The 21,328-nt window shown below is 46.7% G+C and overlaps 3 protein-coding genes across 3 annotated transcripts in view; 1 reads left to right on the top strand and 2 right to left on the bottom strand.

Annotated features, from left to right (window-relative positions):
• Positions 1-10,625, bottom strand: part of tmem243b (transmembrane protein 243, mitochondrial b) — an 86,874-nt gene extending 76,249 nt beyond the window's left edge. Inside the window, exon 1 of the mRNA XM_086010834.1 lies at positions 10,485-10,625. The gene's annotated coding sequence lies outside the window, so the exon portion shown is untranslated. The remainder of the gene's footprint in view (positions 1-10,484) is intronic.
• Positions 10,626-12,475: 1,850 nt separating this feature from the next.
• Positions 12,476-16,266, bottom strand: meig1 (meiosis/spermiogenesis associated 1). The gene is made up of 3 exons (XM_086010836.1): positions 16,128-16,266; positions 14,272-14,444; positions 12,476-12,945 (listed from the first exon to the last, which is right to left on the bottom strand). Exons 2-3 carry the CDS (start codon positions 14,428-14,430, stop codon positions 12,817-12,819), a joined length of 288 nt encoding a protein of 95 aa, XP_085866962.1. The 5' UTR covers positions 14,431-14,444; positions 16,128-16,266; the 3' UTR covers positions 12,476-12,816.
• A 3,453-nt stretch (positions 16,267-19,719) lies between these two features.
• The window catches only part of dclre1c (DNA cross-link repair 1C, PSO2 homolog (S. cerevisiae)), a 67,708-nt gene continuing 66,099 nt past the window's right edge, over positions 19,720-21,328 (top strand). Inside the window, exon 1 of the mRNA XM_086010828.1 lies at positions 19,720-19,860. Coding sequence (XP_085866954.1) covers positions 19,752-19,860 — 109 coding nt within the window. The 5' untranslated portion in view covers positions 19,720-19,751. The remainder of the gene's footprint in view (positions 19,861-21,328) is intronic.

The following is a 21,328-nucleotide window of genomic DNA, read 5'->3' as shown; positions in this document are numbered from 1 at the left end:
TTCTTGAACCGCTGCAGTCCGTGTGGTGAAGGTGCTCCCACAGTGCTGTTGAGGAGCGAGTTCCGGGATTTTGACCCAGCGACGATGAAGGAATGGCCGATATATTTCTAAGTCAGGATGGTGTGTGACTTGGAGGGGAACTTGGAGGTGGTGGTGTTCCCATGCGCCTGCTGCCCTTGTCCTTCTAGGTGGAAGAGGTCGCGGGTTTGGGAGGTGCTGCCGAAGAAGCCTTGGCGAGTTGCTGCAGTGCACCTTGTAGATGGTACACACTGCAGCCACGGTACGCCGGTGGTGGAGGGAGTGAATGTTTAAGGTGGTAGAGGGGGTGCCAATCAAGCGGGCTGCTTTGTCCTGGATGGTGTTGAGCTTCTTGAGTGTTGTTGGAGCTGCACTCATCCAGGCAAGTGGGGAGTATTCCATCACACTCCTGACTTGTGCCTTGTAGATGGTGAAAAGGCTTTGGGGAGTCAGGAGGTGAGACACTTGCCGCAGAATACCCAGCCTCTGACCTGCTCTTGTTGCCACAACAAGTGACAGACTCGGTCCACTGTGGCCTCAAGTCTACACTTTGGACCCTCCTTTGCCTTCTAAGTCTTTCTAGAGAGTGTCAGAAGTTTTGTTCCGCTGTTGTGTCCGAGTCCCTTTAAATTATAAACACATACAAATTGCTTCTCCTATCACCAGTGTGTTCTCTACACCTGACCATGTCTGCACCTGGATCTGTGAATACAAATTAATTAACCCTGAAATGAACAGAAATCTGAATGCTATTAACATATTACCACTTGAGTGGATTTAGCACCAGCTCATAACCCTTTAGACATAACTTGCACCAGAAGAAGAAAATTGGCCCAATTCTGGTAGATTTTGACTTTGACTTTGTGTGATAGCGAATCACGAGCTCATTTTACAGCTCTCCCGATTTTTATTTCCATTGACTTCAAAGTCTACCCCATGATGTCTATGTGTAAAATGAAAGACTTGCATTTCTATAGCGCCTTTCACAACCTCAGGACGACCCAAAACGCTTTACAGCCAATGAAGTACTTTTTGAAGTGTAGTCACTGTTGTAATGTAGGAAACGCGGCAGCCAATTCACACAGCAAGCTCCCACAAACAGCAATGTGATAATGGCCAGATAATCTGTCTTAGGGATGTATATTGGCCCAGGACACTGGGTGATAGTGCCCATGCTCTATCTTCAAAATAGTGCCACAGGATCTTTTACGTCCACCTGAGAGAGCAGACGGGGCCTCGGTTTAACGTCTCATCTGAAAGACAGCATCTTTGACAGTGCGGCACTCCCTCAGCACTGCACTGGGAGTGTCAGCTGAGATTTTTGTGCTCAAGTCCCTGGAGTGGGACATGAACCCACAACCTTCTGACTCAGACGTGAGAGTGCTGCCCACTTTTTTTTTATTATAATACTTTATTGAACATTAAGAACATTTACAACATTGTGATCATTACATTGTATGATACAAATCAATTCCACCGCCCTGCATAGCCATTCCGCCACCACATTTTAACATCAAAACCTGAAGAGAGTGCTGCCCACTGAGTCACGGCCGACACGCACATACTGCAATTAAGTAGCATAGGATGTAACAGAAAAGCAAAGGAAACAGAAGTGTCCCTGTACATACACCTCCATCAACTCAGTGAACATTGCTTGAGCATCACTCTGACTGTCAAAGTTGCGCTTCTCAACCCTCTGATGTGTTACTGTCATGAAACAATGCTATTGTTTTATTTTTAATAGCACTAACTGATCATTCGAAGCATTACTTGTAGTTAGGGTCTGGAGCAAGTTTGTGCTGTTTAATTGCTAAAATGGGGTTCTATTTCAGCTGCTGCAGGGTCCCTTTGAGGCCACTGCTGAGGTCCTCCCGGTGGGAAAGGGGTTTAAATAGGCACATCCTGAGGTTAGTTAGAGGATCATTGTAGCCGTTTTTTCACTTACCCGGTGAGGCGGGGAGGCGAGCCCCGAGGGGCTCTCGCTTTTGGTCGGAAGCGCCCGGGCGGACAGAAGGCAGTTGAGGCCAATTCATTAAATATATTCAAGAAGGAGTTAGATATATTTCTTAAGGCTAAAGGGATCAAGGGATATGGGGAGAAGGCAGGGACAGGGTACTGAATTTGGATGATCAGCCATGATCTCATTGAATGGCGGAGCAGGCTCGAGGGGCCGAATGGCCTACTCCTGCTCCTATCCTCTATGTTTCTCAGGCCCAGGCTCTTGCCCTTGGGGAGGTGGCCAGGTTGTCAAGGTCAGAAAAACCATCAGGAAGTAGCTGATTTCCATTCCCTTTTTTAATACTTTTGATGCTTTGTCAGCTGTGGCTCAGTGGGCAGCACCCTCGCCTCTGAGGCAGAAGGTTGTGGGTTCAAGTCCCGCTCCAGAGACTCCAGCACAAAAAGCTAGGCCGACACTCCGGTGCAGTACCGAGGGAGCGCTGCACTGTCGGAGGTGCCGTCTTTTGGATGAGACGTTAAACCGAGGCCCCGTCTGCTCTCTCAGGTGGATGTAAAAGATCCCATGGCACTATTTCAAAGAAGAGCAGGGGAGTTCTCCCCGGTGTCCTGAAGCCAATATTTATCCCTCAATCAACATCACTAAAACAGATTATCTGGTCACTATCACATTGCTGTTTGTGGGAGCTTGCTGTGCGCAAACTAGCTGCCGTGTTTCCTACATTACAACAGTGACCACACTTCACAAAGTGCTTCATTGGCTGTAAAGCACATTGGGACGTCCGGTGGTCGTGCAAGATGCTGTAGATCACTCATCCTCGCTCTTTCACATATCTCAGCCTGCTCCCTTTCCTCCCTATGATCATTATCTATATTAATCTGCGCCTTCTATTTGTATTATGTACACTTTAGAGACTTTCAGCTGGTTCGTGATGGTATGTGCAAAATAGACTGATAAGCTCGGTCAGTGCTAATAACTTCCGGGAACAGCGATTACCACCTTTCTTTTTTTTTTGAAGTGTGGTATTTTAAGTCATAAAAATTCTATGATTTAAACATCAGACTTCTAAATGTGAATGTGATGAAAGCGTACTAGACACACGGGGGGAGAAACTGAGTTGCGCCGCCTTTGGGGCGCTAACTTCGCCGGGGCGCTACTTTTAGATTAGCGCCCCCGCAGCTGAAATTCATCGGTAGCGCCCCAACAGGGAAGCGGGGTGCTACTGGAAGCGCCTCGCCTCCCTCTTGGGGCGCTGCGAGGGAATTTAATTGCCCAGAAATTCGGGTCTCCACAGGTGAGTACGCACGGGGTACTCACCCGTAAGCCCAATGGAAGTGCTGGTTTTGTGCATGCACTGCGCATGTGCGGGAAACCAGCACTTCCGTTCCCCTGAAAGAAGGGGTTCAGAGGTCGAACGCGTGCGCCGGAGAGGCAGCGCGTGCGCAGCGAAATTACGTTTTTTTTGCAGGTTTTTCCGGGAGGGTAAGTCTCCAGGAGTTAGACATGTAAAAAGCAGGCGCAAGGCCTGCTTTTAACAAGGTAAGTGGTGAATTAATTAAAATTAAAACATTTTTTCCACAGGTTTATTATTTTTAAATACTTTAAGGAAAGGTAAGTTTATTTTTAGCCCCGTTAGAAAATGTAATTAATTTTTTCAAAAAATTTAATTATTTTTTAATATAGTTATTTCATGTAATTTATAGTTTATTTTAAAAAAGTGATTTAAAAAAAAAATTATTTGAAGATTTAGTGATGTTTTGGGGCTTATAGTATTTATAGGTTTGACAGCTCTTCCTGTCAATCTTATGAATGGAGCATTCCCTGCACCGATTGGCTCCCCATGGCCCACGTGATCCCAGGGGACGCATCGAACTAACTGCGCCCCTGGGATACGCAAGCACTGCGCGCCGGCAGTTGGAGCAGGCCCCGGATCGGAATCCCACGCGGGCCCACAGCTCAACGGCCGGCGCGCTAGGTAAGTGCAGGTCAGGGGCTTGCACCCGCGGGAAGCCCCCGACCCGAATTTCTGGGCCATTATCTATATTAACCTGCGCGTTCTATTTGCATTATGTACACTTTAGAGACTTTCGGCTGCTGATGGTATGTGCAAAATAGACTGATAAGCTCGGTCAGTGCTAATAACGTCTGGGAACAGTGATCGCCAGTAAGTCTATCAGTATAGCATCACATCAGTAGCTCTCTGGACTGTAACATCTGAACAGTGCATTTAAAATATTGGCCCAGAAATTCGGGTCCCAACGCGTGAGTACGCACGGGGTACTCGCGCGTGGACCCGATGGAAGTGCCGGTTTCCTGCATGCACTGTGCATGCGTGGGAAACCGGCACTTCCGTTCCTCTGAACGTAGGGGTTCAGAGGTCGAACGCGTGCGCGCGGGAGTCTGCGCGTGCGCTTTCAACTTACGTTTTTTTTATAGGTTTTTCCGTGAGGGTAAATCTTTAGATTTTAGAAATGTAAAAACCAGGCGTAAGGCCTGCATTTTAAAAGGTAAGTGGTCAATTAATTAAAATTAAAACATTTTTTCCACAGGTTTATTATTTTTAAATACTTTAAAGCAAGGTAAGTTTATTTTTAGCCCCGTTTTTTTATAAAATTATTTTTTTCAAAAATTTAAATTATTGTTTAAAATAGTTATTTAATGTAATTTATAGTTTATTTAAAAAGTGTGATGTTTAAAAAAAATTTATTTGAAGGTTTACTGTTATTTTGGGGCCCGTATATTCATAAGTTTAGACAGGTCTTCCTGTCAATCTTATGAATGGGCTTTTCCCTCCTCCGATTGGCTGCCCATGGCTCACGTGATCCCAGGGAACGCATCGCACTAACTACGCCCCTGGGACACGCAAGCACAGCGCGCCGGCAGCTGGGCCAGGCCCCGGAGCGGAATTCCACGGGAGCCCAGAGCTCAACTGCCGGCGCGCAAGGTAAGTGCAGGTCAGGCCCGACCCGAATTTCAATGTGTATCAACTCATATCCTAGCATTTAAAAAAAATTACAACTTAATAACGTATTACCAGAAAAGCTCACACCAGTTCCATCTGGTGGTTGTTGTGTGCAATGGTTTCACTGTCCTAAATTAAGACAGTGGCAGCAGATAGCTTGTTGGAAACTCAGAGAATTCGACTGTTATGTGAGGAACTGGGCAATTTAGAGGAATTGGCTTTGGGAACCAGCCAAATGGACTGCATAATCCTTTTCAGTCCTGTACTTTCACGGGTTCCTATTTATTTCAATGTGAACCTAATTAGGTTATAGTAATTACTTCCAACTCCTAACTTCAGCTTCCTTAATTCTCCTCCTCCATTGCCCAGAAGCCGATGTGGCAATGCGTCCTTCCTTGCTGGACCTACAACTTGCTGATTAAGGAAACCTCCTGGTTGCATTCTAAGAATTCCTCTTCCCATTTTGACCACAAACTGTTCTCCAATCCCAGCTTATCTTAGGACAGGTAAAGTCCCCCATTGCTGCAACTCTGTTGCTACTGCAAACCTACCTCAATTAGCAGCAAAGCTCATCTTCATTTCCTCAGTGGGAAATTCCGATTTCCTTCATCTGTGGTGATGCAGGATCTCGCCAGAAGGCATTAATAATAAATCTTTCTCTTTCAGATGCTGACTACCGTGCAGTTTGCTGCTCACGTTTTCTCTTTTTATTTAGATACTTATTCATTCTATGGAGCCTAACTACAGCATCAATCATCAATAGGATGTATGAATATAGATACACGTCTTCCGTGCGTTAGCCATGGAGCTTTGTTCTAGACAATGGCCCGGAACCTGCGTTCGCTGTCATTTCGCCCCTGAATCTGACCGCAACTTTAGGATGTAGCACATCCTAACACGAAAATCCTGAAGTTGCGGTCAGTCATTCACTGCTCCAACACTGGCTGTACTGTGGTTCACCCCCCACACACACACAGCCGGCAATCAGTGAAATCACTGATCTGACAAAAACTTCCCCTTTTCCGAACAAATATCACTGTTAGAAACCCCATAAAAAGTCAGACCCGTTCAAATGAGGTGTAACTGGGTTTTTAACAGCGATCTGAGTAATAACTACAGATAAACAACCGTTCTGGCCCTGGGATGGCAGGAATGACATATGAAGAGAGATTGGATCGATTAGGCTTATATTCGCTGGAGTTTAGAAGAATGAGAGGGGATCTCATTGAAACTTATAAAATTCTAACAGGACTAGACAGACTAGATGCAGGAAGGATGTTCCCGATGGCGGGGGAGTCCAGAACCAGGGGTCACAGTTTAAGGATAAGGGGTAAGCCATTTAGGACAGAGATGAGGAGGAATTTCTTCACCCAGAGAGTGGTGAACCTGTGGAATTCTCTACCACAGAAGGCAGTAGAGGCCAATTCATTAAATATATTCAAGAAGGAGTTGGATATATTTCTTAAGACTAAAGGGATCAAGGGATATGGGGAGAAAGCAGGGACAGGGTACTGAATTTGGATGATCAGCCATGATCTCATTGAATGGCAGAGCAGGCCTGAGGGGCCGAATGGCCTACTCCTGCTCCTATCTTCTATGTTTCTATGAAAAACTAATTTTCTGTTGGTGGAACATCACATTTCTCCATTAAGTTAAAAATTATTAGATTTTAAAATTAATTTAAAAAATGCCTTTAAACTTTGTTCATGATATTTCAGCTTCTCCCTGAACCCAATGTGTATTTCCCAATCTTTATTTCACTCTCTGTAACTTTTTTAAAAAGTGATTGATTGATTATTAGTGCTTTCTATTTCCTGGTTCCCAGACTGTGAGAATTCTGCGTTATGATTGGCTGCTCAGACAGCTTGTTGACGTCACAGCAGCTCGCGTTAGGGATTCCCCATTAACACACACTGATTTCAATTGAATGTTGGAAAAGCCGAACCTCTGGCCACAGAGATCATTGCTCCATAATTAATCCTTTCGTCATGGACAGGTAAGAGTTAACAATGTCCTTTGTCTTGGAAAGGCTGGGGTCCTTGCCTTGGAGGTTGCAATCAGAATGATATAGTTTGCGTGCTCATGCTGCCGCCCCTCTGCTTTTGCCTCTGAATCGGATGTTGGTGATGACTCGAGAGTGAAGAGCTGAGGTTGTACCCAGTTTACCAACATCGATTTCTACTGAAGAAGTTCACTTTTGTCTTAAGAATTTTTCTCCCCTCACCTGAATTCATTGACTTCTTGCTAGGGTAAGGCTCTATTATTGGTGTTGGGTATCCTCCAGAACCTCATTCAAGTGGATACTTTCTTCATCCGTGAGTCTAAACATCTACATGAGCACGCAGTCCAACAATGGTCCCTGGATAGCACTTAGGAGTGGAAACCCTAGTTGATGTTCCTGACATGAGAAGGTATTACCAGATTAGGTCAGCTCCTTCATGAGGGCCAGATTATAGAATCATCATTTCAGAATAAGGGGAAACCCTTTTAAATCGGAGATGAGGAGGAATTTCTTCTCTCAGAGGGTTGTGAATCTTTGGAATTCTCTTCCCCAGAGAGCTATGGAGGCGGAGTCATTGAATATATTTACGGTGGAGATAGACAGATTTTTGAACGGTAAGGGAGTCAAGGATTATGGGGAGCGGGCAGGGAAGTGGAGTTGAGGCCAAGATCAGATCAGCCATGATCTTATTGAATGGTGGAGCAGGCTCGAGGGGCCAAATGGCCGACTCCTGCTCCTACGTCTTATGTTCTTATGTTCCGAGCAAATATCGCTGTTAGAAACCCCATAAAAAGTCAGACCCATTCAAATGAGGTGTAACTGGGTTTTTAATGGTGATCTAAGTAATAACTACAGATAAACAACCGTTCTGGCCCTAAAAAACTAATTTTATGTTGGTGGAACGTCACATTTCTCCATTAAGTTAAAAATTATTAGATTTTTAAATTAATTTTTAAAATGTCTTTAAAGTTTGTTCATGATATTTTAGCTTCTCCCTGAACCCAATGTGTATGTCCCAATCTTTATTTCACTCTCTGTAACTTTTTTAAAAAGTGATTGATCATTAGTGCTTTCTATTTCCTGGTTCCCAGTCTGTGAGAATTCTGTGTTATGATTGGCTGCTTAGACAGCTTGTTGACGTCACAGCAGCTCGCGTTAGGGATTCCCCTATCTTTAATTACCAATCTTCTCTCATTCTCTCCTGACTCCTGCTGACATACTGCTCCACAGAGGCTGCTCATTCGCCAGTACATCACCCAAGTGGCAATTATCCACGTTTGAGGTCTTGACAGTGACTGTCAGCAGGTCGTTCCACCACAGGGGCATCACACCTGAGCCACTCCTGTTCTCACCTGATGTTCGCACACAAGCACTTCCAGCCGGGCTGTTGAATCACGATCAGCAGCAAGATCAATTTTCCTCTCCCAAACCTGATACTAGGGGCACCAACGCCAGTCGTCGCACATCTGCCATTGCCCCCACTGAGTTTAGCTAACTAAGTGTATTAAGGTTTACGTAACCAAGGCGGGTAGATGGAGTTAAAAAACAGATCAGCCATGAGCTAATCCAATTTAAAGGAACAGGCTTGAGGGGCAGAATGGCCTCCTCCTACATAACATAAGAATTAGGAGCAGGAGTCGGCCACACGGCCCCTCGAGCCTGCTCCGCCGTTCAATAAGATCATGGCTGATCTTCGACCTCAACTCCACTTTCACACCCGATCCCCATATCCCTTGATTCCCCTAGAGTCCAAAAATCTATCGATCTCAGCCTTGAATATACTCAACGACTCAGCATCCACAACCCTCTAGGGCAGAGAATTCCAAAGATTCACAACCCTCTGAGTGAAGAAATTCCTCCTCATCTCAGTCCTAAATGGCCGACCCCTTATCCTGAGACTATGCCCCCTAGTTCTAGACTCTCCAGCCAGGGGGGAAACAACCTCTCAGCATCTACCCTGTCAATCCCCCTCAGAATCTTATAAGTTTCAATGAGATCACCTCATTCTTCTAAACTCCAGAGAGTATCGGCCCATTCTACACAATCTCTCCTCATAGGACAGCCCGCTCATCCCAGGGATCAATCTAGTGAACCTTCGTTGCACCGCCTCCAAGGCAAGTATATCCTTCCTAGGATAAGGAGACCAAAACTGTGCCCAGTACTCCCGGTGTGGTCTCACCAAGGCCCTGTACAAATGTAGCAAGACTTCCTCACTCTTATACTCCAACCCCCTTGCAATAAAGGCCAACATTCCATTTGCCTTCCTAATTACTTGCTGTACCTGCACGCTAACTCTCTGTGTTTCCTGTACGAGGACCCCCAAATCTCTCCGAACACCAACATTTAATGGTTTCTCACCATTCACTGATGATGCAGAAAAAGTTCACTTTTGTCTTATGAATTTTTCTCCCCTCCCCCCTCACCTGAATTCATTGACTTCTTGCTAGGGTAAGGCTCTATTCTGGGGGTTGGGTATTGTGATGAAATATTCCATTCATCACTGCCTGTGACTGTGGTCGGTTTCAGTGTCATTTCCCTTCCCCCAGTCCTCATTGTATTGTTTATTGGAATGTGCTGGAATGTGCTGTGTGTGTAGGGCTCCGCCCATACCTGGCCCCTTTTGTAAGCTAGCTCAGTCTGGCCTCAGTCTCCAGAAGGAAGATACCTCTCTCTCTTACGTGTTACTTTCTAAGTTAATAAAAGCCTTGTTTTGTTTCGCTAACATCGAGTCTCGGAATTATTGAGGCACATCAGGTATCCTCCAGAACCTCATTCAACTGGATACTTTCTTCATCCGTGAGTCTAGACATCTACATGTGCACACCGTCCAACAATGGTCCCTGGATAGCACTTAGGAGTGGAAACCCTAGTTGATGTTCCTGACATGAGAAGGTATTACCGGATTAGGTCAGCTCCTTCATGAGGGCCAGATTATAGAATCATAGAAGTTTATGGCACAGAAGGAGGCCATTCGGCCCATCGTGTCCGTGCCGGCCGACAAAGAGCTCTCCAGCCAAATCCCACTTTCCAGCTCTTGGTCCGTAGCCCTGTAGGTTACGGCACTTCAAGTGCATATCCAAGTACTTTTTAAATGTGATGAGGGTCTTTGCCTCGACCACCCTTTCAGGCAGTGAGTTCCAGACCCCCACCACCCTCTGGGTGAAAAATGTTCTCCTCAACTCCCCTCTAATCCTTCTACCAATTACTTTAAATCTATGCCCCCCCTGGTTATTGACCCCTCTGCTAAGGGAAATAGGTCCTTCCTATCCACTCTATCTAGGCCCCTCATAATTTTATACACCTCAATAAGGTCTCCCCTCAGCCTCCTCTGTTCCAAAGAAAACAACCCCAGCCTCTCCAATCTGTCTTCATAGCTAAAATTCACCAGTCCTGGGGGCAACATGCTTGTAAATCTAATTATGTCCTTCCACCAGCTAGCTGACAAATTTCACCTCGCCCAACACGACCAATCCTGCTACCTCCAGATGGAGAACTACCTCCAGATCTCAGCAATACTTTACAGGCTTCAGCATGAGCCCACTCACCTCTTGGAAGTTTTCCTCCACTGCCCAACAGCCTCTTGCGGGTGCACCTCCACCTTGCACGCCATTCTTACCTCCGTGATCAAAGCCGGCACAGAAAGTCTGAAGGTTGTGTTGGGACATGACCGAGGCCAAGTGTTAAGGGAGCAGGAATGGCAAAAGGTATGGAGTCAGCCCCTAAACACCAACACCTGCAACAAAATGCAGGAAGGTCAATTTAAAATCATATATTGCACATACTGCACATGCGCCAAAAAATTCCACCCCTCCTACCAGACAACTATTGGGGCTATGGCCACAGGGCAGCTTCCTCCACACACTCTGGTCATGTCTCCAACATCCAGTCATCTGGGCAGCAGGTGGGTTAGCATTATCTTGCTACTAATGGCAAGAAGATGCATCCCACTCTATAGGGCGTGCAGCCCCACCCACAACAAACACACGGCTGAAACGCACGTGGTCAATCTGCCAATCGGAACGACCGATGTCCGGCCCCCACCTGGAATTAGGGAAATACCCGGCCGTCTCTCTAACCCATTCTTGGAGACCCACTCAACACAAACTACGCATCCCCTCCCCCCAACCCCTCAGAGCAGCAACTGACCCACAGTCCATGAGGGGCATCGGGCTGGATTTTCTCAATGGGAAGCTTTTGGAGGTGGGACTGCTGCTTGCCGGGTCTCAGTCCCGCCTCCATCAGCCTCTGGCCTACCGGCAGGATTTTCCCCCGATTGACCTTGTTAAGCCCGCCCGGTGGGCTCAGCAGGCCAATTAGGGGGAAGTCAGTGACAGAGCACGTCAACGTATGACGTGCTCTCTGTCAAGACTTCTTGAAAGAAGAAATGTCATTGTTTGACAGCTCTGTGAAGCTGTCAAACACTGACATTCTGTAGTTTGATGAGTCCTTGTGTTCAGGACTCATCAAACCTTTCAACTTTGCAGAAATCACCTGGCTGTTGGGTCAGAGGATCCAACAGCCAGTCTGTGAAATCTAGAATGAAGATGTCGGGACTCCGGCTCCACAGTGGCTGAAGGCTGTAGGCAGAAACAAAGGTAAGTGAACATTTTCTAACACTTTACACTCACCTCACATACTTACCACTCCACGCTTGCACCCATCACTCACCTCTACATCGCACTTTCAGATCCCTCCGACCCCCTACTCATCTCCTACACCCTGGTGGGGTTCCCCGAGGTCGGGAAGCCTGCACTTCGGAAGGATAAATGGGGATAATCCTATTTTCTGCCTGTTAACTACCTGTTAACAAGCAGTTAATAGGCTTTAATCTCTTTCCCGCCTCAAGGTGACAGGACCCGGGGCAGGAGGGCACGGAGGCGGGTTTGCCACCCGCCCCCAAACTCTGCAACTTTACCGGCAGTCCCGCCTCCATACCCGCCTCCTCGGGGCTGACAAAATCCAGCCCTCATCTCGAACTAGCATGACCACCAGAATTCAGAACCCTTCCCCATTGTCCCCAGCCCTAACTATCCCCAGAACCCAAAGCAAAACACATTCGACCCACAATGATCCCAGCGCTGGTGGTCATGCATTCCTCTGGTGGGTGCCATGTAGCCAGGATACACCGTGACAAACTCTGTATGGGAATATACATGTCCATAAAAGGTGCATAATTATACACCTAAATATATAATGAGCTCATAAAATATCTGTATGCATGTTTCCATAATAAATGGCTTCATAAAATATATTTGCAAGTACGACTAAACGTAAACTAGTTTCATAAAACGAGAATGTACGTTCGTTAGAACACAATAAAAAGTTTTAAAGCCTTTCTCTGCTGCTATATGTAGAACGCAGCCTGCTATATCATTTTGCTAATCATTGCTGTGTTTTAATAAATTGCTTATCGGTATCTAATTTAATGAAGTTTGAATTTACTTTAGTGTTAAAAACAAAACCAATTTAACAAAATATTCCATTCGCGTTCTGTCGGTGATTAAAGTGAAACAATAACTGCACCGGAAACATTGGCAAAATTAAACAGAAAATTTACATTAAATGTAAAAACAAAACAATCCACTGTTACTTCATCTTCCAGTTTATAGAAATGGTTTTAACAGATTTTTAGAATTACAAAATTTGCCTTCCTTTTGAATTAAACATTCAGATGGGTGCTATATTCTTAGGTCACTAATAGGCAGCTTTGGGTTCTTTTTCCGACACATATTTTCGTTCACTTTTAACTGGAAAGCAAAGGGGAAAGAACACAACAAAAACTCACAAATGTTAAAATGTGAAATATTCAATCTCCAGAAAATTGTGAAGATAAATGTTGATTTATTTAGACTCGAAAGTGAGACAAACGAGAATTGTTCAATAGGCATAAACCTTGACTTTCTGAACTTCTTTGTCTTCACATTCCCTTTTTCTGCTGTAGTAATAGAAAGTGTTATCTCGCCTTTGAAGCTTTTTCACGTATCCAGTATCTGGCCAACGATCCACCTGCGTTGAACAGAACATCACCGTCTCAATTTTGCCACACAACATTTCAGCGATTCATGCGTACAGCACAGTGCAAATGGAGAGTTAGGCACTGGGTAGTTTATCATCAACGGATAAGCTTCCTTAAAAATGGACAACACAGGCATCGTGTGGAATTGTAACTTTATTCAGAAGTATTTCACAGTTTGCCACGTGGATATATCAGTGGGAATAAAGTTGATTATATCTGTAAAAAAAATATGAATCAGCACATGCTGATATTGCAAAAATGAATAACAAATATATAGGGAGTATAGACCATCTGATCATTTAAAATATTTATGTTGTCCATGGAAAAATATAATAATGCTTAGTTTTAAAGAAGGGAGTAATCTTAGACTTTTTTTTATTTATTCGTTCATGGGATGTGGGCGTCGCTGGCAAAGCCGTCATTTATTGCCCATTCCTAGTTGCCCTTGAGAAGGTGGTGGTGAGCCGCCTTCTTGAACCACTACAGTCCGTGTGGTGAAGGTGCTCCCACAGTGCTGTTAGGGAGGGAGTTCCAGGATTTTGACCCAGCGACGATGAAGGAACGGCGATATATTTCCAAGTCAGGATGGTGTGTGACTTGGAGGGGAACTTGGAGGTGGTGGTGTTCCCATGCGCCTGCTGCCCTTGTCCTTCTAGGTGGAAGAGGTCGCGAGTTTGGGAGGTGCTGCTGAAGAAGCCTTGGCGAGTTGCTGCAGTGCATCTTGTAGATGGTACACACTGCAGCCACGGTGCGCCGGTGGTGGAGGGAGTGAATGTTTAAGGTGGTGGATGGGGTGCCAATCAAACAGGCTGCTTTGTCCTGGATGGTGTTGAGCTTCTTGAGTGTTGTTGGAGCTGCACTCATCCAGGCAAGTGGAAAGTATTCCATCACACTCCTGACTTGTGCCTTGTAGATGGTGGAAAGGCTTTGGGGAGTCAGGAGGTGAGACACTCGCCGCAGAATACCCAGCCTCTGACCTGCTCTTGTTGCCACAGTATTTTTGTGGTTGGTCCAGTTAAGTTTCTGGTCAATGGTGACCCCCTTTTATATTTTTAAAAATCAGTCTTTAGAATACTCCATTGCAGAAACGTGGCCATATCCACAATGCACTTGTGACTTCTTCACTCAGCCCTGGCGGACCTTACTTCTGGAGATATGTATATCCCATTGCTGCTCAGTGTGTGCATTCCACAGGTTAAACCATCCGGGTAAGATACATTTGTACTACCTTTAGAAGATTTCTGCAAGTATTTAATTACCAATATTGGAGATTAGACAATTGTAGGGTACAATTAATAATTCACAGGATTCATTACCCCATCGACTTGCTTCACTTGCTTGTATTCTATTTCATCTCTGTATCCAGCTTGTTGAAATCTGTATAAATTTTCTATTTCTTCAGTCCAATGCTTGGCACGACTCATAAATTTAGGTTTTACTTCCTTTGCTTGAGTTCCAAAATCCCTCAAAGACATAATGTAATAAAAACCTAAAACATAAAAGGAAATGAGTTGACCCTCTTATGTACAACTTCCTATAAGCTCGCTCAAAATTGATACCTTTTTAATAGATTATCTTTTAGCAGGCAGTACAGATATATCAAATATCTGAGGTTGTACACTTATTGGGCACCGGTCCTTCGAGATACTTTTAACATTGGGTTAGAAAGAAAGACTTGCATTTCTGTAGCGCCTTTCATGACCTCAGGATGTCCCAAAGCGCTTTACAGCCAATGAAGTACTTTTTGAAGTGTAGTCACTGTTGTAATGTAGGAAACGCTGCAGCCAATTTGCGCACAGCAAGCTCCCACAAACAGCAATGTGATAATGACCAGATAATCTGTTTTAGTGATGTTGATTGAGGGATAAATATTGGCCCCAGGACACCGGGGAGAACTCCACTGCTCCTCTTCGAAATAGTGTCGAGGGATCTTTTACATCCACCTGAGAGAGCAGACGGGGCCTCGGTTTAAAGTCTCATCCGAAAGACTGCACCTCCGACAGTGCAGCACTCCCTCAGCATTGCTTGACCCTGGTTCGTACGTGAATTGGGTCTGTGGTGGAACCATTGGTCAGGATCACGGCTTGCATGTCGTCGTGAAGCAGGTGGAGGATGGTGACAAACTTTTGAGGGCAGCCGAATTTGAGGAGGACACTCCATAATCCCGGCACTAAGCTCATGGTCTACAGAGCAGCAGTGATACCCGCCCTGCTGTATGCCTCAGAGACATGGACCATGTACACCAGGCACCTCAAAGCACTGGAGAGGTACCACCAACGCTGCCTCCGCAAGATCCTGCAAATCCATTGGCAGGATAGGCGCACCAACGTCGGTGTTCTCACTCAGGCCAACATCCCCAGCATCAAAGCTTTGACCACGCTCAATCAGCTCCGATGGACGGGTCACATTGTCCGCATGCCCGATACGAGACTCCCAAAACCAGCGCTCTACTCGGAGCTCCGGCACGGCAAGAGAGCCCCAGGTGGGCAGAGGAAACGCTTCAAGGACACCCTCAAAGCCTCCTTGGAAAAGTGCAACATCCCCACCGATACCTGGGAATCCCTGGCCCAAGACCGCAGAAAGTGGAGGAGAAGCATCCGGGAAGGTGCCGAACACCTCGAGTCTCTTCACCGGGAGCAAGCGGAAGCCAAGCGCAGGCAGCGCAAGGAGCACACGTCAACCCAAGCACCTCACCCACCCGCCCCTTCAACCACCGTCTGCCCCACCTGTGACAGAGACTGTAGGTCCCGCATCGGACTCATCAGTCACCTGAGAACTCATTTTTAATGTGGAAGCAAGTCATCCTCGGTTCCGAGGGACTGCCTAAGATGAAGAAGGAGTCCCTCAGCACTGCACTGGTGTGTCAGCCTAGATTTTTGTGTTCAAGTCTCTGGAGTGGGGACTTGAACACTGTCAATGGAGCCGGCTGACACTCCAATCAGTCAAGTATTATCTGGCTCAAATGTGGGATTACCAAGTTTGCCAGAGTTGGGGTCCAATCTCCCATCGCTGGGTAGGTTATTTTAGAACCCACTTGCCCCTAAGTTACCTTCCTCAGCCCTCAGTTCCCCCCAGAGTGTGAATCAGCTGTCAGCCTTTAATGCTTTGACTTGTTGAAACATTCTCGGGTCAGTCCCCAACACCTCCTTCCACAGACATGAAAGAAACTTACCGTTGAACTCCAACACAAATAAGTTATTTCTGCAGAGGACACACACGCTCGGCTGTGACTTTATTCTGTTCACCAGACGCTGGCTGTCGTTGGAGAGTTGTTGTCACCTGCAGCTAGGCAACGCATGACGCTATAATGTAACTGAGAATATTCTTCCGGTCGCGTTGGAAACCACAAGTCGAGTAAAGCAAGGCATCTCCTGTGTGTGTTCACTTCACTAGCAATCAAAGGCCGGGGGGAATATCATGGGATTGTTCATTCTTTAAGAGCATCCCCTCAGGACTGCATATCAAAATGCAGCATATTTTGATTGATTCTACTGGTTGCATTTTAACACTATGGGGGGAAAAATGACACATTTCATCATCATGTTAATAAACGTGCAATTTCATGTCACCGTTAGAATATAGGAATCGAACGACAATTGAGAGAAATGCACAAGGTTGGCTGTAGCATTGTAAGGGAGAGAGAAGTAATTGAGTATAAGAGCCAATTGCAAAGGGAGAATTTAGGGATTGGAGAATTAGTATAAGAATTAGTCAGGTTCGAGACAGTGTCAGCTGGTGCTCAGTGGGCCTCTGAGCCAGGGACTTGAGCGCACAAATCTAGGCTGACACCCCTATGAAGATGCAGCATGTGGACTCCTCCACCTAGCCTTCAGTTGTTCTAAGTTGAATGGCACGGTGTCCAGGGACTGCATCATGTTTCTGTGCTCAGAAAGCATTCTCCTTTGTGAAGTCTGCATCCTCTGGCTCTTCAGCGGTTGGGGGAATGCAAGCTGGCCCTTCAGAAAGCATGGTCCTGTTGCTTCACTGCCTCCACCACCACCTTCCCCAGCTCGCCTGTGCTTCGTGAGTTACCAGCTGCACTAATAAAATCCCCCAGGGTGGATGTGCCTAATCTGAAATTTAAAAATCGGAAGCACTGGTATGAAAGGTGGCATCGTCACAGCAGATACAACGGAGACGGAGAAACTGGGAGAATGGAATAGATCCCTCACAGGAAGCGGGGTGGGAGCAAGTGTAGTCCAGGGCCTAGAAATTCAGTATAGCCACGTTTGGGGCGCTACAGCCGGGTGGCCGCTAAAGTTTGCACCCGGCGCAACTTAGCGCCACCTTCGCCGATATTCAGTGGCATCGCCCCAAGAGGTTGCTGCTGCGCTAAAACAGGCGATGCACGACTATCATTAGGCGCTAAGCCGGCGGCCCGGGGCGATACCCCCGAGGGCGGGCGCAGTGCAGGTGCGGCAAGTTGCTGATTGAAGGCAGACACTCTGGCGCCGGTGAGCTCTTAAAGGGGGAGGGTGGATTTGTTTGGCTGCCACGCCCTGCACACTGCAGCCCTGAAGCAAGGCCTGACCACTGCTGCTTGATCTGTACAACGCCCAGTGCAATGGAGCCCAACGTTTCCACCCATTGCAGCCCCCATTATATGTTTCCAATCAATGCTATGGCTCTGAAGTTAAAGACAAGTGCAAAGCTGTGGCCTGAAGCCACAAGTACCTGTGCGAGTGTTGAGCCAAACCAGAAAGCTCTCTACCTTTGTCTCTCTCCAAAGATCCGTCTCTCACAAAGAAGGAGTGGTGCAAAATGGCTGCCATTTCTACTGCAGGAGGAGTGCCCTTTAATTAGCGCCCCCCGCGCCCCGCAGCGACTGGGAACCATTCCCCTCCACCAGTCGCTAGGGGCACCAGGCGCACAATAGGCCGGCGCCACTGAATTTCCGGTTTGGGGCGCACAAAGGGCGTTGCACCATGAAATGACGTCAGGATCTGCGCGCGCAGCTGAGCGCGCGCAAAGGCTTGGCGCCGCCGCTAAATCTTAACTGAAGTTGGCGAGAGGTGCAGATCGCGCTGCGCCCGGGCGCTAACCACTTAGCACCCCACATCTCCTCCTCCTAAGACGCTAGCGGCTGGCGCAAACAACTGAATTTCTAGGCCCAGGTGTCTAATCTGATGGTTGGGTGGGCAGGGATGAATGAGACTGGCTGCTGTGAAGTGTTTGGGAGGTCCAGGCAGTGGCCTGGTGTAATTACACCTGTTCTGCACTGAGAGAAATTGAATTGAACTGTTAACTTTGCTCAGTGGTAACATTCCTATTTCTGAATTAGCAGATTGTGGGTTTTAGGCCCACTATGGATGTGAGCACAGAATCTCAGCTGATGTTTCTATGCAGTCCTGAGGGAATGCTGAGGATGCTGTCTTTTAGATGAGAGCTTAAACTGATGGGGGGGAAGGTGGTTTGACCGGGCAGGGCAGTTAGAGGCTGGAGGAGAGACCTCCAAGAATACATCCAACCAGAGAGGGAAATACTATTCAGCTCATGGCTGCAGAAAGAGTCCTGCCGTAAGCCCCGCCTCACATCCAACTCATTGGCTAACACGGTAGTGTCAATAGACACACCTCCGTGGGGGTCATAGACATGATTGGCAGATAATGTAGCCAATCACAGATCAAATCAAGCACTTCAACCCATCTTTGTCAAAAGGTGGAACCACTGCCATTGGCTTAAACTTCATTATTTTCTTGTCAATCAAGGCATCACAGAGCAGAGCAAATTTCAAGAAACAATTAAAACAACAGCTGGTTAAAACCCCCAACTGACATCGTTTTGAATCCAAGTTCCCCTCCAAGTCACACACGATCCTGACTTGGAAATATATCGGCCGATCCTTCATCGTCGCTGGGTCAAAATCCTGGAACTCCCTCCCTAACAGCACTGTGGGAGCACCTTCACCACACGGACTGCAGCGGTTCAAGAAGGCGGCTCACCACCACCTTCTCAAGGGGCAACCAGGGATGGGCAATAAATGCCGGCCTCGCCAGCGACGCCCACATCCCAGGAACGAATAAAAAAAATAAAACAGGCACACTGATGAACAGACAGGAGACAACCCAGCTTCATGATCAAAAAGTATGAATTGTAAATTTAGAAAATCGATGGTCTCTGGAAGACAGCAATTTCTCTGTACATGCTGGTGGTTTCAGGGTTTAAAAATGACCAGACCGGAATTTTCTGAGGGGGCAGAGGTCTAAAGGGAATACCTACTAAGATAGGACAAAGTAAGATAGGATCTAGTAAGATAAAGCAACGTTATCTTTGTATAGCTAATAACAAAGGGAGGGGGAATAACACTGAACGCTGGGGATCTGAAATAAAAGCAGACAGTGATGCAAATACAAAGTAGGAAATGTAAATCTCAGCCTTTCGCTTTGTGGATGATGCCTGGCCCTCTGTAGGCTGTGTGTGTTCACAGTTTGTATTTCTCATTGATGTGTGCAAGTAACAAGAGAGTCAGAGGCTGCACCGTGCATGTAAGCTGTGACTTGCATCTAGCACAGTTAGTGGAAGTAACAGCAGAGTGAGGAAGATTCAGCTTCCACCCGACAGAGAGTGCCAGAGTTAACATCTCCTGCTCTGGCCTTTTTTTTTTGCCTCTTGCTGTCCTTCCGGGTTCGACTGCTGGAAGGTCCCACCCATGCGCTGCGCTGATTGGTGCTCGGGACAGACGCCGGGGACTGGCGTGCAGTCTGATTGGTGCGCTGGGCTGTCAGTATCAGCCGGCCCATTGTCACTGTAGCAGTTCAGTGCCGGCGAGTTGCAACTTGTCCCAGAAAGAACAGCAATGAGTTCCTTCCAGGGCCGCATGCAGGAATACCCCAGCGCTTCCATTGACAGGTTCGATAAGGATAATTTGCTGGCCAGAGCTTATTTCCTGTCGCACTGTCACAAAGGTGGGAAGCTCCTCTTTTTACAGGCAGAGTGGGAACAGTAAGTAGTTTGGAATGCAGTCTGCTCAGGTCTGGGGCAAGGAAACTTTTATTTTCAAAGAAAGACTTGCAGTTCTGTAGCGTCTTTCCCGACCTCACGGTGTCCCAAAGCGCTTTACAGCCAATGAAGTACTTTTTGAAGTGTAGTCACTGTTGTAATGTAGGAAACGAGGCAGCCAATTTGTGCACAGCAAGCTCCCACAAACGACAATGTGATAATGGCCAGATAATCTGTTTTAGTGATGTTGATTGAGAAATAGGCCAGGACACCGGGGAGAACTCTCCTGCTCTTAAAAATAGTGCCATGGGATCTTTTACATCCACCTGAGAGAGCAGACAGGGCCTCGGTTTAACGCCTCATCCGAAAGGCGGCACCTCCGACAGTGCAGCACTCCCTCAGCACTGCACTAGAGTGTCAGCCTAGATTTTTGTGCTCAAGTCTCTGGAGCGGGACTCTGAACCCACAACCTTCTGACTCAGAGGCGAGAGTGCTGCCCACTGAGTCACAGCTGACAAAGGAATTGAGGGTAGAAATTGCAGAGGTGCTGGCTACAAGCTTCCAATCCTCCTTGGATACGGGGGTAGTGCGAGAGGACGGGAGGATTGCAAATGTTGACCTCCTGTTCAAAAAAGGGGAGAAGGATAAACCTGACAGTTACAGGCCAGTCAGTTTAACGTCGGTGGTGGGGAAGCTTTTAGAAACAATAATCCGGGAGAAAATTGACAGCCACTTGGACAAGCATGGACTAATAAAAGAGAGCCAGCACGGATTTGTTAAAGGCAAATCGTGTTTGACTAATGATTGAGTTTTTTGATGAAATAACAGAGGGTGAATGAGGGCAGTGTAGTTGATGTTGTATATATGGACAACAACAACTTGTATTTATATAGCATCTTTAACATAGTAAAATATCCCAAGGTGCTTCACAGGAGCGATTATCAAACAAAATTTCACCTCAAGCCACATGAGATATTAGGCCAGGTGAAAGAGGTCAGTTTTAAGGAGAGTCTTAAACGAGGAAAGAGCGGTAGAGAGGGAATTCCAGCGCTTAGGGCCTTGGCAGCTGTGCGAGAATGTGAGACTTTTACGTTCTTTATTAAACTGCATTTGTCTATTTAATAGATGCTGACCCTAAAATTTGTGGGGCTTCTCCCAGTGTCCCACCGTAACTTCGGCAGGAGACTGGCAGAGCGCCTAGCGGAAATGGCACCAACAGCCTCTTACGCCACTTCTATGGGAGTTCCCCAGTCTCCTGCCAAAGTTATGACTCGTACACTAAGTGCACTAGCAGATCACATGTATACAGAAACATCCTTCCTGCACAGCACCAATGCATTATAACCTGTAACAAAAATTCAGAGGTCATCATTTTCACAAGAGTATGTGGGGAGGGGGGAAAGGGGAAGGGTGATGAAGAAACGTTGCACATTT

This window comes from Somniosus microcephalus, chromosome 17 (genome assembly GCF_052327205.1).
Source record: "Somniosus microcephalus isolate GS21.2 chromosome 17, FLI_Smic_1.0, whole genome shotgun sequence".
Lineage (NCBI taxonomy): Eukaryota > Metazoa > Chordata > Chondrichthyes > Squaliformes > Somniosidae > Somniosus > Somniosus microcephalus.
This window is presented reverse-complemented; position numbering and strand designations above follow the sequence as displayed.